The 17,986-nt window shown below is 36.9% G+C and overlaps 1 protein-coding gene across 5 annotated transcripts in view; it reads left to right on the top strand.

Annotated features, from left to right (window-relative positions):
• TMEM131 (transmembrane protein 131) overlaps nt 1–17,986 on the top strand; it is a 224,554-nt gene that overhangs the window by 47,576 nt on the left and 158,992 nt on the right. For 3 of the 5 annotated variants that reach the window (XM_023618613.2, XM_023618614.2, XM_070235089.1), the window contains 2 exons: nt 4,167–4,223; nt 9,656–9,717. In XM_023618613.2, coding sequence (XP_023474381.1) covers nt 4,167–4,223; nt 9,656–9,717 — 119 coding nt within the window. Of the gene's footprint in view, nt 1–4,166; nt 4,224–9,655; nt 9,718–17,986 lie in introns of those variants that run through there. The other 2 variants (XM_023618615.2, XM_070235088.1) reach the window with 1 other exon arrangement.

A 17,986-nucleotide genomic window follows, 5' to 3' on the forward strand; every position in this document is an offset into this window, starting at 1 on the left:
CCACCAGCAACTTATGGGTTAACCATTTTGCCACATCCTCACTAATACTTATTATTGTCTGTCTTTTTGATTATAGCCATCCTGGTATGTGTGTCAAAGTGGTGTCTTGTTTTGGATTTGATTTGCATTTCTCTGAAGACTGATCTTTAGCATGTTTTCATGTGTTTATTGGGTATTTGTATATATTCTTTGGCGAAATATTTATTCAGATCTCTTGTCTATTTTTTATTGGAATATTTCTTTTTTTTATTGAGTTATAAGAGTTCTCTTTCTGTATTCTATGTACATATCCCTTAACAGATATATCATTTGCAAAAATCTTCTTTCAATTTGTGGGTTGTCTTTTCACTTTGTTGGTAGTGCCCTTTGAAGCACAAAGGTTTTAATTCTAATAAAGTACAATTTATCACTGTTTTTCTTTGATTGCTTAGCTATCCTAGCTGAGAAACATTGCCTAATCCAAGGTTACAAAGATTTCTACTTTTCTTTGTTTTTTTTAAGAGGGGCACCTGAGCTAACATCTGTTGCCAATCTTTTTTTTCTTTACTCCTCCTTCTCCCCAAAGTCTCCCAGTACATAGTTGTATATTCTAGTTGTAGGTCCTTCTGGTTGTGCTATGTGGGATGCTGCCTCAGCATGGCTTGATGAGCAGTGCCATGTCCGCACCCAGGATCCAAACCCATGAAACCCTGGGCCAGCAAAGCGGAGCGCGTGAACTTGGCCATGGGGCCAGCCCCCACACCTGTAAGAGTTTTATAGCTTTAGCTCTTACACCAAGGTCTTTGATCCGTTTTGAGTTAGCCTTTGCATATAGTGTGAAGTAGCATCCAGCTTCATTCCTTTGCACGCATATATCCAGTTGTTCCAACACCATTTCTTAAAAAGACTATCGCTTCCTCCTTGAATTGTCTTGGCACTCCTGTTGAAAATCAGTTGACTATACAGGTGAGGGTTCCTTTCTGGGCTCTCAGTTCTGTTCTGTTGAGTTATATACATCTACCTTTATTCCTTTACCACACTGTCTTGATTAGGGTAGCTTTGTGTAGTAAGTTTTGAAATTGGGAAGTCTAAGTCCTCCACTATGTTATTTTTTCAAGATTGTTTTGGCTGTTATAGGTCTTTGTATTTTCTTAAGAATTTTAGGATCAATTTGTCAATTTGGCAAAAAAGCAAAGTGGGATTTTGATAAAGAGTACCTTAAATCTAAGGTCAATTTGGGGAGTATTGCAACCTTAATATTGTTAAATATTCTCGCATATAAACACCAGATGTCTTTCCATTTATTTAGGTCTTCTTTAATTTTTTTCAGTGATGCTTTGTAGTTTAAAATCTACTAGTCTTACACTTGGTCATGATGTATAAGCCTCTGCAAATGTTGCTGGATGTGGTTTTCTTGTATTTTATTTAGTACTGGATATCCGTATTCATAAGGGAGATTGGTTTGTAGTTTCCTTTTATTGTGATGGCATTACCTGATTTGGTATCAGAGTATAAGGCCTCATAGAATATGTTGGAAACTGTTTCCTCCTCTGTTATTTTTGGGAAGAATTTGTGAAGCACTAGTGTTAATTTTTTAACCATTTGGTAGAATTCATCCATGAAACCATCCGTCCCTAGGCTTTTCTTTGTGGGAAGATTTTTGATTACTGATTCAGTCTCTTGTTATAGCTCTATTCAGATTTTCTGTTTCTCTTCAGTTAATTCCAGTAGTTTGTGTCTTTCTGGTTATTTGTCCATTTCATCTAGGCTATGTAATTTGTTTCTGTACAGTTGTTCCTAGTGATTCTCCTATAATCTCTTTTACTTCTGTAAGGTTGGTAGGTCTTTGTATTTCTGTAAGTTCAGCAGTAATGTTCCATGTTTCATTCATGAATTTTTTCTGGGTCAACCTAGCTAAGGATTTGTCAATTTTGTTGATCTTTTCAAAGAACGAAATTTTTGTTTCATTAATTTTCTCTGTTGTTTTCCTGTTCTCAGTTTTATTTATTTTCACTCTCACTTGTATTATTTCCTTCTTCCTACTTGCTTTTAGTTTGCTCTTCTTTCTCCACTTTCTTAAAATGATAGGTTATTAATTTAAGATCTTTTTTTTAGTATAGGCATGTACAGCTCAAATTTTTTTTGTAAGCACTGCTTTCACTGTATCTCATAAGTTATGGTCTTTTGTGGTTTTCTTTTCATTTTAAAATGTTTTCTCATTTTTCTTCTGATTTCTTATTTGACACATGGGTTATTTAGGATTGCATTTTTTAATTCCACATATTTTTTGAGTTTCCCAAATTTCCCCCCTTATTGATTTCTAATTTTAGTCCATGGTGGCTGGAGAACACACTTTGTATGACTTCAGTCCCTTTAAAGCTATTGGAAATGTGTTATGGCCTAACACGTGTTCTTTCCTGGAAAATGTTCCATGTGCACTTGAGAAGAATGTGTATTCTGTTGTTGAAGTGTTCTACAGATGTCTTTTAGGTCTTACTGGTTTCTAGTGTTGTTTATGTTTCATTGTTATTTCCTTGTTGATCTTTTGTCTAGTTTTTCTACTAATTTTTGAAAGTGGGGTATTGAATTCTCCAAGTATTTTTGTTGAATTTCTTATTTCTCCTTTCACTTCCGTTCGTTTTTGTCTCATGTATTTTGGAGCTCACTTGTTAGGTGCTTGTATGTTTATAACTGTTTATCTTCTTGATAGATTGATCCCTTTAACATTATAAAATGTCTTTTTTTCTCTAGTAACATTGTTTTTAAGTCATTTTTTTTAACGATTGCCCTGAGGATTATAATTAACAACCTAGTTTATAATAGTCTGGTTCAGATTCATACCACCTGTTCTTCAGATATTCTTCCTGCTCCCTTTTCTCACTCCTCTTCGGGGACACCACTTGTGTGTATGTTGGTACTCTTGATGGTGTCTCGTGGGTCACTGAGGCTTTGTTCATTTTTCTTCATTCTTATTTCTTTCTGTTCCTCAGACCAGATAATCTCAACCTATTTTCAGGTTCACTGATTCTTCCTTCCACTTGGTGAAATATGACCCTGAGTCCCTCTGATGAATTTTGTTTTTCATTTATTGTACTTTTTATGTCCAGATTTCTATTTGTTTTGTTTTTCGTTTTCTTGGGGGTTTTTTGCTGAGGAAGATTCACCCTGAGCTGACATCTGTTGCCAGTCTTCCTCTTTTTGCTTGAAGAAGATTTGCTTTGAGCTAACATCTGTGCCAATCTTCCTCTATTTTGTATGTTGGATGCCTCCATAGCGTGGCCGCCAGCAGGTGGTGTAAGTCCGTGCCCAGGATCTGAACCCCCAAACCTGGGCCTCTGAAGCAGAGCATGCTGAACTCAACCACTAGGCCACCAGGCTGGCTCCCGTTTTGTTTTTCTAATTTCTTTCTCTTTATTGATATTTTCTATATGGTGATACATCATTCTTATACTTTCCTTTAGTTTATTGCACATGGTACTCATACTTCAAGTAGCTTATTTAATGTTTTTGCCTAGTAAGTCCTATGTCTGGACTTGCTCAGGGACAGTTTTTATTCTTGCATTTCTTTCCTGTGTATGGGCCATATTTTGTTGTTTCTTTACATTTCTTATAGTACTTCATTAAAAACTGGGGAACTTCAATTATTGTACTTTATTTGGTTCTTTTTATAAATTCCTTTGCACTTTTAATGTGAGAAGAAAATCAGTTAGGTATATATTACATCTTTCAGATAAGAAGATTAGTGAGGGAAGAAATAAAGTTTCAGTCGTAAAATTTACAGATAGAAGGGATCCATACAAACCTAATCCAGAATGTTTAAAAATTTTTGTTCCTGAGCCTTTTGCCGAAATAATCTTGAGCAAGTATAACTATAAAAGACAGATTAATATCATTAATAATGATTAATTCTAAAATAATCCCATTATTTTAACAAATACATATATATTTTTTCTTTTCTCTTTTTTTTCATTTGTTTTGTGAGGAAGATTTGCCCTGAGCTAACATCTTTGCCAGTTTTCCTCTATTTTGTATGTTGGGTGCCTCCACAGCATGACTGATGAGTGGAGTAGGTCCGCACCCGGGGTCTGAACCCATGATCCTGGGCCACCAAAGTGGAGAACACAGAACTTTAACCACTTAGCCACAGGGCCAACCCCAACTGATGTTTCTTATCTTTCATTTTTCAGACTTTGTGCTAGGCATCGATGACAAACAAGCAAATCAGAAGCTAGTCACAGATTGTGGTAAGAGTTAAAATTGGACATATGATAGAGGATAGCAGGGAGCTGCTTGGAGCACTCATGGAAGGCCACTTAGGCTAGTAGACTAATTTAGGCATTGGACTGTTTTTCTAGGCATATAGTTTAAAGTTATTGTAATTGATCATTTAAAGCAAAATATCATAATTTGTTGCATGCCAGAATTCTTTTCATTTTAGGAAAAGTAATGATGGGTAACATGATATTTTCCTTTTTTTTTTTTTAATTAATGTTATGATAACCTTGTGAGATTTCAGTTGTACTTTATTGTTAGTCATGTTGTGGGTACACCACTTCCCCCTTTGTGCCCTCCCCCCACCCCCCCCTTTTCCCTGGTAACCACCGATCAGATCTCCTTGTCAATATGTTAACTTCCACCTATGAGTGGAGTCATATAGAGTTCGTCTTTCTCTGACTGGCTTATTTCGCTGAACATAATACCCTCGAGGTCCATCCATGTTGCTGCGAATGGGCCAATTTTGTCTTTTTTTATGGCTGAGTAGTATTCCATTGTGTATATATACCATATCTTCTTTATCCAATCATCAGTTTCTGGGCATGTAGGTTGGTTCCACATCTTGGCTATTGTAAATAATGCTGTGATGAACATAGGGGTGCAAGAGACTCTTGGGATTTCTGATTTCAGGTTCTTAGGATAGATACCCAGTAATGGGATGGCTGGGTCATAGGGTATTTCTATTTTTAACTTTTTGAGAAATCTCCATACTGTTTTCCATAGTGGCTGTACCAGTTTGCATTCCCACCAACAGTGTATGATGGTTCCTTTTTCTCCACAACCTCTCCAACATTTGTCGCTCTTGGTTTTGGATGTTTTTGCCAGTCTAACGGGTGTAAGGTGATATCTTAGTGTAGTTTTGATGTACATTTCCCTGATGATTAGTGATGATGAACATCTTTTCATGTGTCTATTGGCCATATTCATATCTTCTTTTGAGAAATGTCTGTTCATGTCCTCTGCCCATTTTTTGATCAGGTTGTTTGTTTTTTTGTTGTTAAGCCGTGTGAGTTCTTTCTATATTATGGAGATTAACCCTTTGTCAGATAAGTGGCTTGTAAATATTTTTTCCCAATTAGTGAGCTGTTTTTTTGTTTCAATCCTGTTTTCCCTTGCCTTGAAGAAGCTCTTTAGTCTGATGAAGTCCCATTTGTTTATTCTTTCTATTGTTTCCCTCAACTGAGGAGTTATAGTGTCCAAAAAGATTCTTTTGAAACTGATGTCAAAGAGTGTACTGCCTATATTCTCTTCCAGAAGACTTATTGTTTCAGGCCTAATCTTTAGGTCTTTGATCCATTTTGAGTTTATTTTGGTGTGTGGTGAAAAAGAATGGTCACTTTTCAATCTTTTGCATGTGGCTGTCCAGTTTTCCCAGCACCATTTGTTGAAGAGACTTTCTTTTCCCCATTGTAGGCCCTCTGCTCCTTTGTCGAAGATTAGCTGTCCATTGATATTTTCCTTTTAGGACTTTATAAATCAGCTGCTGCTATTAATTTTTTTCAGCTAAGGTAATTCATGTTTAAATTTTAAAAAGCTCTTAATTAAAAATATACACCCAAATTTCATTACTGCCTTTATCTTTATTTGCTTAAGTTCTCATCAGTTAGATAAAGGTCTGATCTAGCTTGATGTTGAGAACTTCTGCGTTGGTCGTTATATCTCTAATAGCAGCCACCAAATATAGCATGTTTCTAGTATTTTCTTATTGGTTTCCTGTGCTAATTAGATGGAAGGCTTCTAACTAGGCAGTGTTATTTGTCTCTTATACTGTGAGCATCTGCTATTCAATTAATTCTTGTTAGTTCATTGTACCCTTACATCAATAAATCTGTCTTCACAAGGAGTATAACCAAAAGAGATTTTCTGAGGGCCAGCCAAGTGGCGTAGTGGTTAAGTTCATGCATTCCACTTTGGCAGCCCGGGGCTTGCAGGTTCGGATCCTGGGTGCAGAGCTACACACTGCTCATCAAGCCATGCTGTATTGGTGTCCCATATACAAAGTGGAGGAAGATTGGCACAGATATTCGCTCAGGGCCAATCTTCCTCACAAAAAAAGAGAGAGAGAGAGAGATCCTCTGGATCATCTGAAATTTCAGTTATGTAGAAGGTGGGGGAAGGGGTGAGAAGTGGCCTGAGCCTGTTACATTCACATTCTTTTCTTCTGAATGGTTTATTTTCTTCAGAGACATTCTTGTGCGCTCCAGATAGATTCTATGTCAGTAATTCTGTTGGCGGTATTAGCTCTGGTCTCAGTTTTGACATTCAACTGTAACCTGGGACTAGAGATAACAACCAGACGGAGGTTATTTGCGTCAATGGCTGCAAATATCCGTACTTATACCTGAGCAAAAGATGAGATTTCATTCGTGCACCCAATATTTACTGAATGTTCTCTATATACTAAGAACTGCTGGGGAACGAGCAGAAGTATAACAGATTGGCACTGTGGTTGAAGAGAAACACAAGAAATGGAGGACAAGGTTTCCCAAAATAAAATCAGGATGTGATTACTAGGATAAGGGGAAGTCGACTCTGGGCAGGCAGGAGAACACCGTCTAGTTGGGTAATCTAATTAGCCAGTATCTCACTCTGCTGCTTGGCTTTGGTATTAGCCATACTGGGAAAGCCAGGTATGTGAAATTAGACAGTAAGCTTCTTCCCTGAATACCCAAAGACCAGCGAAGAGGAGTCAGTGAATGCCGTATTAAGCCAAATAAAATATCATTGTTCATGTTTTTAAAAAATAAACTTTTATTTTAGAATAAGTTTAGATTTATATAAAAAAATTCCGAAGAAAATCCAGTTTCCTTATGCTCTCCCCAGTTTTCCCTATTATTAACATCTTACGTTAATATAGTGCTTTTTCTTTTTACAATTAATGAACCAGTGTTAATAGATTATTATTAAGTAAAGTCCGTATATTTTTCAGATTTCCTTAGCTTTAGCTAATTCCCTTTTCCTTTTCTAGGATCCCATCCAAGACCCCACAGTACATTTAGTTGTTATGCCTCCTTAGGCTTCTCTGGTTGACAACAACTTCTCAGACTTTTCTTGTTGTTTTTTACCTTGTCAGTTTTCAGGAGTACTGGTCAGGAATTTTGTGGAATGTCCCTCAGTTAAGATTTGTCTGTTGTTTCTCTCATGATGAGACTGGGATTCAGTGAATGGGGAGGAAGACCACAGAGATAAAGTGCCATTTTTATTATATCATGTCAAGGGCACATGCTGTCAACATGACTTGTTACTGTGGATGTTGACCTTGATCATCTAACTGACGTTTGCTGGGTTTCTCCATTGTAAAATTACTCTCATTTTTCTCCTCCTCATACTGTTTTCTTTGGAAGAAAGTCACTATGTGCCTCTCATGCTTAAGGACTGGGAAGTTACACTCCACCTTCTAGATAGAAGAGTTTTGCAGAAATTATTTAGAATTTTTCCGCCTGGGAGTTTTGTGTCTTCTCTCCCACTTATTTATTTATTCAGTCATTTGTTTATATCTGTCTGGACTCATGGATATTTATTTTATACTTTGAGTTGTAATCCAGTAGTAGTTTAGTTTATTGCTCAAGTCGTTCCAGCTTTGGCCATTTGGGAACTCTTTCTGTTAACTTTTATGTCCCTTTGACATAGTCCCATCAGTGTAGGTTTTTTTGGTTTTTTTTTTTTTTTTTTTTTTTTTTAACACTTTCTTACTTTCTGGCACCATAAGATAATCCTGTTACATCTTGTGTGGATCCTGCCCCAGTCCTAGATTCAGCCATTTCTCCAAGAAGGCCTGGTTCCTTTTATTGGAGGATGGTATTAGGACCAAGATCTGGGTACGAGGGTGTGCTCTTTGCTGCTGGAGTGTAATTGCTTCTAGTCGCTCTCAACTTGAGGAGCGAGGAAATATATCCTGAGTATACTAACCTGTATATACACATCCATAAATATTTCTATATGTAACCATCTGTATCTATTTTAAGCTAAACATGAGTTCATACTGATATTGCCAACGCTAGCCCATTGCTATGTGGATCATTCTAGCCTTCTTTTGTTTTTGTGTAAACTCTTATTCCAACTGTGAGAAATCTCACTCCCACCGTCCATCATCCATGTATTATATTGTTCAATTCCACAATGCATGTGTAGTGGCATCAGAATTATTAACCCAAACCCCTGAGGGAAATAACTTTATCAGCTAGAGTACAGTGCTTATGCACAGTTTCTTTTGCCTTTAGTCTTACAGTTTCCACCCGTTTCCAGATTACTTAGGTCAGCATCTTTCCCCACCCCGCTCCCCCTTCAGTGAGTCGTTTTCATGCGTTTGTAACATAGTTAAACTGTTTTGTCATATTCTGCATTGCATCTTAGGATCCCGTGATCTCCTAAATGATTTTTTTAATCACATATGTTAGGTTCACTCTGTGCTGTAAAGTTCTGTTTTGAGAAATGCGCAGCATCGTCTATCTACCTTTATAGTATCACACAAAATAGTTTCACTGCCCTGAAAACTTCCTTGTGCTTCACTTATTCAACCCTTCCTTTCTCTCCCCATCACCTAGAAGCCACTGATCTTTTTACCATATCTGTAGTATTGCCTTTTCCTGAGTGTCATATACTTGGAATTATATAGTATGTAGCTTCTTCTTTTACTTTTTGTCATTCGATAATATTCCATTGTATGGATGTACTACAGTTTGTCTGTTCTCCTATTGAAGGACATCTTAATTGTGTCCAGTTTTTGCTGATTATGAATAAAACTGCTATAAAGAATTGCTTGCAGATTTTTATGTGGACGTAAGTTTTCAAATCAGTTGGGTAAATGCCTAGTAGCTTAATTGCTGGGTTGTATGGTAAAAGAATGTTGGTTTTCAAAGTATCTTGTCTTTTCATCGTACTCAGTTTCTTGAAACTGAATAATTTTCTTTTGCCATTTGCCTGCGCGCTCCCCCTCCAAATCTCTTTTGACTGTTGATCCCAGGTTATATCATCACTACAAAAGAGCAGATGATATAGAATTTCAGCTTATTGTTTTTTGAGGGAAATATAATCCTCTAGTGATCTTTTCTATGAGTTTATTATATTTTCAATTAATCTGTCAGAGAAAATAGCTGCATCTAGTTGAGTTTGACTATTTTGGGCTTTCTGGCAGGTTAGCAGGAATAGCTGTTTTGCATGTGGTTTATACAAACTGCAGGTAGTTAAAACTACTTTCTGATTGAGTTGTATTGTTTTATTTTAAAGCGTTTCATTGTTGCTAAAATCCTGAAGTATTAGTCATATTTTTGTCTTTAACCATCAACATTAAGCAGTACGTTTTTAAGTAGAAAATTGTGTTAATTAACTTTAAGGTAAGAGATTTTATTTAAATCAAATTTATGTTCCGATTAAGTGATAGTGTGCTTTGTTTCCTTCACAGCGTTCATTCAGTCGGAGAGCATCATAGAAGTACTGCGCTTCGATGATGGAGGGCTGCTGCAGGTAATTTTATTTTAAGTGAAAGAATCATCTCAGTGTCAAGCCTGGAATAATATCTGGTTATTATTTTTCTTTAAAAAAATGTAACTGGTTTCTATGAAATATATTTTATGAGCTTTACGTGCAGTCAGGTCAGTAGAGTCATTGGTAATAATAAAAAACCTCCTTAGCTATGTGAGTTATCTTTTAAATATTTCTGGGGGTTTTGGGAGGTCAGGTGAGGAGGGTCAGATCGGGGCAGTGGGATCAGTAGTGAGCTCTAAGGATCTGGAGCCAGTGAGTGCAACACTGAATTTGGATGTTGGACTTCAAAATAGGCATCTGGAAAAGAACTTCTCTAGAGAGTACAGATTTACATATATACTGCATCTGTAGATTTACATCTGCATCATGCTTCCACTTACCATCCTAAGCCACATCTTTAAATATATTATGCCTAAAGTTAGAAAGTGTAAGCTGATAAAAGTTCCGTCCTTCCTTTCAGACCTAGCTCAGATATCACCATGAAGCCTATTTTAGTCTTCCCAGTTAAAAATCACTTCTAGAATTTCAGAGCTGGAAGAGACAGTAAAAGCCATGCTAATCAACCCTCTGATTTTCATGGCTCAGGTTTTTTTTATCCTTTCTTCCAAACTTCTATTATCTCTATGCTTATCTTATATAGCACTTAGCACTTTTGTAATGATAACATTTGTTTGTCAGGTACCATGCTATTTGGTAGCATGACTCATAACTTTTTATTTATTTTATATTCAAGGGAAACCAAGTTTTAGATTAAGAAAGTTGCCCAAGATCCCATGATCTTGTGGTAATGGGACTTTTATTAGCATTCTGGTCCTCTCACTCCAGGTGTGGTTGTTAGTCTCTCTATTCCATCATGCTGCCTATGATGTATTTGTTTATTTATTTGTAGCTAAATACATGACTTAAATAGTTCTGTAGCTTATAATAAAGGCAGGAAAGTAAAAATTAAAGTTAGTTAAAGGCAATAGAGAAAGAATTCTGCTAGGAACCTGGAATGAGATTTCTATTTGCCTTTTAGCTTAAATTTAGATTTCAGACAGTAAGGCAAACAGAGAGCAAGAAAAAAGGCGATGGGTTTTAAGGTTCTTTTTCTCTGACAACAAAGCAAAGAATTGTTCTGGACGACAACTTTTTTCCTGCTTCTAAATGTTTGAATGAACTTATCATTCATACCTTTACATAAGAGATATTGAGAAACATAGCAGGCAGAGGTTAATGGTTCTTGCAGAAGTCTTTGTATGGCTTTTTTATATTTTAAAACTGAGTAAAAACTGAACATAATGATTCTCAAGTTTTGTAAAGCACTTTCCTAGAAAATGACCTTAGTCTCTTTTTGCTAGTTCTTTACTCTGTTGCATGGTGAGAACTTGGAGAACCTATAGAAATGACTCATAGCTCCCTTTAGGTGGTTTGCAGGATCTGTGTAGCAGGCAAATCAGGACTGAATTTCTGGAAAATTCTCCAAGTGTTCTTATTCTTTATTGGTTAAAGAAGGATCCATATTCTTTAGGAACTAGACATCTAGGTTGCAAGTTGATAATCCATTTTGAAAATTCTGGAGTTTGATTTGTATTTTTGCCAGGGGAGGCTGTCAGTGCATGTCTAAATGGACGTGGCTGTGGAAGAGCTTGTGGGTTGGGATGTGATTTGCTCGTATTCTGGGTCTGCTGAAATGCTGAGACAAGAGCTTGGTTGAGACCTCAGAGTTCTATGGCAAAAGGAATCTGGACTGGAAAAATGTTGAGGGCAGGTAGTACCAGTTGGTTACCTCAGCCACAGTGAAACCTCACTAAGGATCCTGCAGAATGTCTGATGTTGAGATACTGTATATAGTGTGTGATATATCCTCAAGTAGTGGAATAGAAGACCCTTTTGAATAGATATATATAAAAATTGTTCATTTTAATGTTGAAGGATATTTCCTCGGAACAACAATTGTGATTATATGTCGTTCTTTCTGACGATAATTTACTACTAGGTTCAACTGTTTGTTAAACAATTCCCAGTTTCTTATGGTATGATTAGAACAGAAGTATGTACATGTAGCATTTCTGTAACAGCATATATGTCAAGTTTCTCCAAATTAAATCAAAGCTAAAGCAGGGAGAGAGTCAAAGCAACAGCCTTGTTTTACATTATTTAAAATGAAAATTTTGCCTGAGAGCGTTCCTTCCGAGATCTTGGAATTGATGTCACATGCATGTGGCTTGGCTCATAGTAATTTTTTAATCCTGAAAATTAATTGATGATAAGTCTGTAAAAATTACCAAAACTCAAAAAATTTGCTAGAAAGGTTGGATTTGCTTTCCTTGTTTTTCAAACATAAGGGAGATGAGGCTTATAGAAGTTAAATAATTTGCTCAGTGTTCAGCTGTAAGAGCAGGAATCCAACATCCAGTAAATACCAGCCTGCCTGGTTTCAGAGCTCGTAACACAGCAGGATGTATGTGCAGCTCTCTCCACTGCATTTGAGGGCTGCCTCTAGTAATGTTAGGCAGTGATTAGAAATTCTAAGATTTTGGAAAAAAGATTTTGGAATTCTCTTAGCCCACGTTTTCTGTAGTTGGTGCTTTGGCCATTGTTATTCCTACTTGGCAAGGCTACTAAGAATTGGTTATAGTAGGTAGAAAGATGCAAAAGTTCCCAAGATGAACATAGACACTAAGGATTCTTCAGCTCAGAAATATGCATTAAGATTCATCACCTGGTCAACTATCTCAAACCATCATTCCGGTCCTAACTAATAAGAATGGCTGGCTCTTCCCAGCCTGTTCCTTTGATAGATTGTAAAATTGAATAACAAAAGATATTCTTTCATTTATAAGTGTTAATACATTTTCTAATCTAACTTTCTTATAAACAAATAAAGATAAAGCCCAAGGGAAAGGCTAGCTCTATAGTTTTTTCACTACATCGCCAAAATAATAAACAGAATTTTAAGATATTGGAAGGCAAGCTCTATAATGAGCTTGAGAGCACATGCAGAGTTTTGTCTTTTAAAACTTATAACTATAGGAATCCATAATTTTGTTTTCTAACTTTGGTCAAGAAACGATGGTAATAAATATTCTTTTCTCAGTGCTTATTGGGTGCTCATTGGTTGTTCTAATAACATATAGGCATCTATTATCTCTACTCACTGCCTTGCTTTTGAGTGCCCAAGATAGGAAACCTTCACTGGAAGGCAGGGAAAGCTAGAACTAGCACTTTTTGAGCACTTACTGGAGTGTCAGCTAGTTCATTAATTAGCCCCAAATTTCACCACTGATAAGGGTTGCAGGAGGAGTCAGTAACAAGTTTGATTCCAAAGCTCTTAATGCTTCACTTTCCATTGGGCTACTGCTTAAGGGTTAAGTAACAAAGTTGCCTTTTAGAAAAAGAGGTAAATTCCTCATTGGTGTGCTTAGGAGGTAGTGCAGGTCAAAGAGGTCTTTTTATACGAACACAGTAGATAACTATTGTGATGCACAGTAGATAACTATTGATATGCCAAAACAGTAGATAACCTATTGTGCCCCTCAGATTTCAACTGCAGCACTATTGTTAGACAGCCAGAGGGTGTTTTGTTCATATTGTAAAAATAATTCTTTGCCCAATCTTCTCAGAGGAAGGTTGGGGAAAAGATTTTGGAGAGTTTGCCTGCTATTCTGTGTTAGGTTGGCCTGGAAGGGACTCTGTAGGCCTTTTCCTTAAGTGTAGACAATACTTTGCAACCCACCAAAATGCTCAATTGAATGAGTGAGCCTAGTTTGGTCGCCTGGTAGTACTCTTGTTCTTGGATGAGCTTACATTTAAAAGATACTAGTTTTTAAAGACAGCTATAGTAAAACTCAACAGGAGTTAAAGGGCTTTTGAGGATAACTTTAACCCCTAGACAATTTTTCTTAGTTTGTATAACTGAAAGGAGCTGGAGTTGGAGCCATTAGAAACTGCGTTAGAGAAAGAAGATGAATCAGACTCATCCTAGAGGTAGGCTAGTATAAATGGATTCTAAACACTTAATGGGGACCCTATTTTGAGTCTTCTTCCAGAGAGTGTAAAAGAGGTCTAAGAATTTGATTTTTTTTTAAAGTGTCTATTGTGAGAGATAATTCATACATAGATGCATAAAATGTGAGAGTTTTTTGCAAAGCAAATACCCATATAGAACCACCACTCAAGTTAAAAACTAAAAACATGCCAGTACTCACATAAGTTCCCCCTGAAGCTCTCCCCAGTTGCTATCCCCAAGAGTTAGCCATTGTCCTGAAGTTTATGGTAATTTCCGTTCCCTGTAGTTTTACCATCAAAGCATGTGTCTCTAAACACTGTAGTTTAGTTTCATCTGTTTTTTTGAAGTTCATACAGTTTTTTTTTCCCCCCGGCTCCTTTACTCAACATTATGTTTTTAAGATTCTCTGTTGTTGAGTGTGACTGTAGTTATTCATTTTCATTGCTGAATACTATTGAGTATGTCCCAATTTATATATCATTTCTGCTGTTGATGAACATTTCACATGTTTCCAGTTTTTGACTATCATGAATAATGTTCTTTTGGTGAACATATATATACATTTCTGGTTGAATAGAGTGTAATTGCTGGGTTAGAGGGTATGTAAATCTTCAATTTTACTAGATAATGCCTTATAAGTTTCCAAGTGGTTGTTCCAATTTACAATCCCATCCTCAGGAACTCCTCTGAAATACTCACTTAACGTGTTTTTTAAAGCATTCTGAAGAGTGGGTAATGATCTTATTGTGGTTTTAATTTGCATTTCGCTGATTCCTAATAAAGTGGAGCAACTTTTCATGTTTATTTGACCATTTGGATATCTTCTTTTGTGAAGACTCTGTTAAATCTTTTGCCCTCTTTAACTGTTGGATTGCATGTCTTTTTTTTCCTCTTGTTTTGTTGGAGTTCTTTGTAAAGTCTGGTTATATGTATTAGAAATATGTTTTCCTACTTGGTGGGTTACCCTTTCCACGCATACTGGTGACTTCTGATGAACTTAAGTTCTTAATTTTAGTGTAATTTTAATTTTAGTGTAGTTCAATATATCAGTCTTTTCCATTATAGTTTATAGTTTTTTTGTCCAGTTAAATCTTTTCCTATCCAAGGTCATGAAGTTATTCTCCCGTGTTATCTTTTAAAATCTAGAAATTTATTGTTTTGCCTTTCATAATTGTATACAGTTCTAACTGGAATTGATTTTTGTTATTGGTGTGAAGTTAAGGTTTTATTTCTCCCATATAGATATACGCCTGTCCCTGCACCCTTTATTGACTGGTCTCCAGTATTTTCTTTCCCCAGTATTCTTCAGTGACACTTTATTCATAAATCAAGTATCTATATATGTGTGAATCTTTCTGGGCTCTGTTGCCTTTTCTGGTCCATAAAAGTGGTAATTCATGTGGCTCAAGATAAAATGTCGAAATGCAGTTGTTTTTTATATATCGACTGTTATCCAGCAAGCTTGCTAAATTGCTTATTCATTCTGATAACTTACCTCTATATGTTTTGGACTACCTCCATAAACTGTCATAATCTGAGGTTAATAACATTTTATTTCTTTCTTTCCAATCATTTTAGTTTTTAATTCGTTTGCCTTTACTGACTACAAACCAGCATGATGTTGAATGTAAGTGATATTTAGTAGGCATCTTTGACTCATTCCTCATCTCAGAGATAAACCTTTCAGCATTTCACTGTTAAGCATGTTGTTTACTATAGTTTTTCTCCACCCCTCACCCATAGATATCCTTTATCATATGTGTCAGTTGGGGTTTTCAGCAAGATCCTGAGATAGAGTTAAGAGTGCAAGAGATTTATTAGAGGATTACTGCCTGTGAAGAATAAGGGGAAGGAAACAAGATTGGGCTGGGAGAGCCTCAGACAGTGATGCAGAATCTTGGCCAGCCCACTGAGGAGCTGTGGAGCATAGATTGCCTACCAGAAGCTTCCCACATTGGGCAAAGGTCACCAGGCCCTAGTACACCTGCTGTGCTCATTCATTGGCTGGGAATTGCTCAGAAAGAACTTGGCCTTACCCCAAACATTGCAGTTGATTCCAAGGGTGCTGCAGTTGGAGGCTGATAGCCAATGGTGCTTTTCATAGCTGAATGGCAAGTTCTTGTAGGGAGATCTGAGTAATACACAGTAAAACTACTGAAAATCAAGGCAAAGAGATACATTCTAAAAGCAACCAGAGAAAAAAGTGAGAAGACCTTCCAAGAAGCTAGAATTAGCCTGAGGCCTGACTCATAAACTGAAACCATAGGAGGAAAAAAGGATAAAATTTACTTTTTAAAAAGTTACCAAATTAGAATTTGATATCCAGTGAAAATATCCTTCAAATATAGAGGAGGAATAAAGATTTCAAAGCAAATGAAGGTTTGTCACCAAATGAAATAATAGAAGATATTCTTCAGGCTGAAGGTAAGTGATCTCAGGTAGAAGTTCAGAAATGCAAAGGAATAAAGAGCAATAAAAATATAAGTATGTGGATAACTAAGTTAATATGTACTTTGTAAGACAATAGTAGTAGTATCTTGGTGAATACAGTGTGGCAGAACACTGGTACTACTAAGGCTAGGTCATAGAAAGCTTGGCTGCTTCTGCATGGGTCTCTTGGACCTCTAGGAATTGGGATATTTCTTTTGGGAACTCAGTTGCCCCGATGAGAAACCTAAGCCAAACGGAGAGCTCACAGGTAGTCCTCTGGTCAGTGGTCCCTGCAGAGCCCCCAGCGACCAGCCATCATCACTTGTCTGCCAATGACCATCACGTTTGAAGCGTCAGATGAATGCAGCCACAGTTCACATCTGACTGCAGCCACATGAGAAACATCAAGTGAGGCCTAACCGACTGAGCTCAGCCAGCCCAAAAGAGTCTGAAGGATAATAATAAATTACTGTTTCAGGCCGTTAAATTTTGGAGTGGTTTATTATACAGCACTAGATAACCAGAACACTTAATGTCATCTAATATCTGGTTAGTCTGTGTTCAGTTTTCTTCCACTGTTTCAGAAATTGCTTTTTACATTTGGTTTATTCAAATCAAGATCCAAATAAGGTCTGCACATTGCATTTGGTTGCTGTGTCTCTTAAGTCTCTTTTAACCTGTCTTCCCATGCCATTTTATTTTTGTTGAAGAAATTGAGTCATTTGTCTGTGGGATTTCCTAGAACCTAGGCTGAGATAATTTCTTCTTCTTGGTGTTGTTTAATATTCGTCTGTTCTGTGAATTTTCTATAAACTGTTTAGCTAAATCTAGAGTCTTGATTAGATTCAGATTCAATTTTTTTCTTTGCAAGAATATTTCATAGGTGGTAGTTGTATAATGTGAAGAAAATGACTGATCTCTGTCCCTAGGGAGACTTTAAACCTTGTAATATCCTTATTAATAAGAATGTCTTTGTTATTCATGAGTCCCTTGGATCACTCCTGAGTTTATGCTTAACAAGATGACTCAACCTAGGGGCTGGTCACTTGAAAAAACAGTCATGTGATTAGAGGTTTGGGCCTTTAAGCCAACTCAGCCTTCTGCAGTGATGAGAAGGGGGCTAGAAATTGAGTTCAATCACCTGGTGGCCTATGATTCAATAAATCATAACTCTATAATAAAACAGCAATAAAAACTCTGGACACTGAAGCTCTGTAGAGCTTCTTGGATGGTAAGCACACCAATGTGCCAAGAGAGTGATGTGCCCTGATTCCATGGAGAGAGGGCACAGAAGTTCTGTGTTTGGGACCCTCCCAGACCTTGCCCTGTATGTTTCTTTAGAATAAAACTGTAATTGTAAGTATAGCACTTTCATGAATTCTAAGAATCACTCTAGCAAATTATTGAGCTTGAGTGGGGAATCGTGGAAACCCCTCCATATTTGTGGCCAGTTGGTTAGAAGTGCACATGGCCTGGACGCCCTAACTTTTGGTTGGTGTCTGAAGTGAGGACTGTCTTGTTGGAGACTGTGCCCTTTAATCTATAGATTCTAATGCTAACTCCAGATGGTGAGCATCAGAAATGTATTGCATTCCACTAGTAGCACTGTATGCTTTTCATCGTTTTTTTTGTCAGAAGCCATGTATTGTCAGGTTGGTTGTCTTGGATATTTTAGGTCACAGATGTTTTTTGTTTTGTTTTTTAAAGATTTTATTTTTGCTTTTTCTTCCCAAGCCCCCCAGTACATAGTTGTATATATTTTAGTTGTGGGTCCTTCTAGTTGTGTTAGGTAGGATGCCACCTCAGCATGGCCTGATGAGCAGTGCC

The sequence above is a fragment of the Equus caballus genome, chromosome 15 (assembly GCF_041296265.1).
Source record: "Equus caballus isolate H_3958 breed thoroughbred chromosome 15, TB-T2T, whole genome shotgun sequence".
NCBI lineage: Eukaryota > Metazoa > Chordata > Mammalia > Perissodactyla > Equidae > Equus > Equus caballus.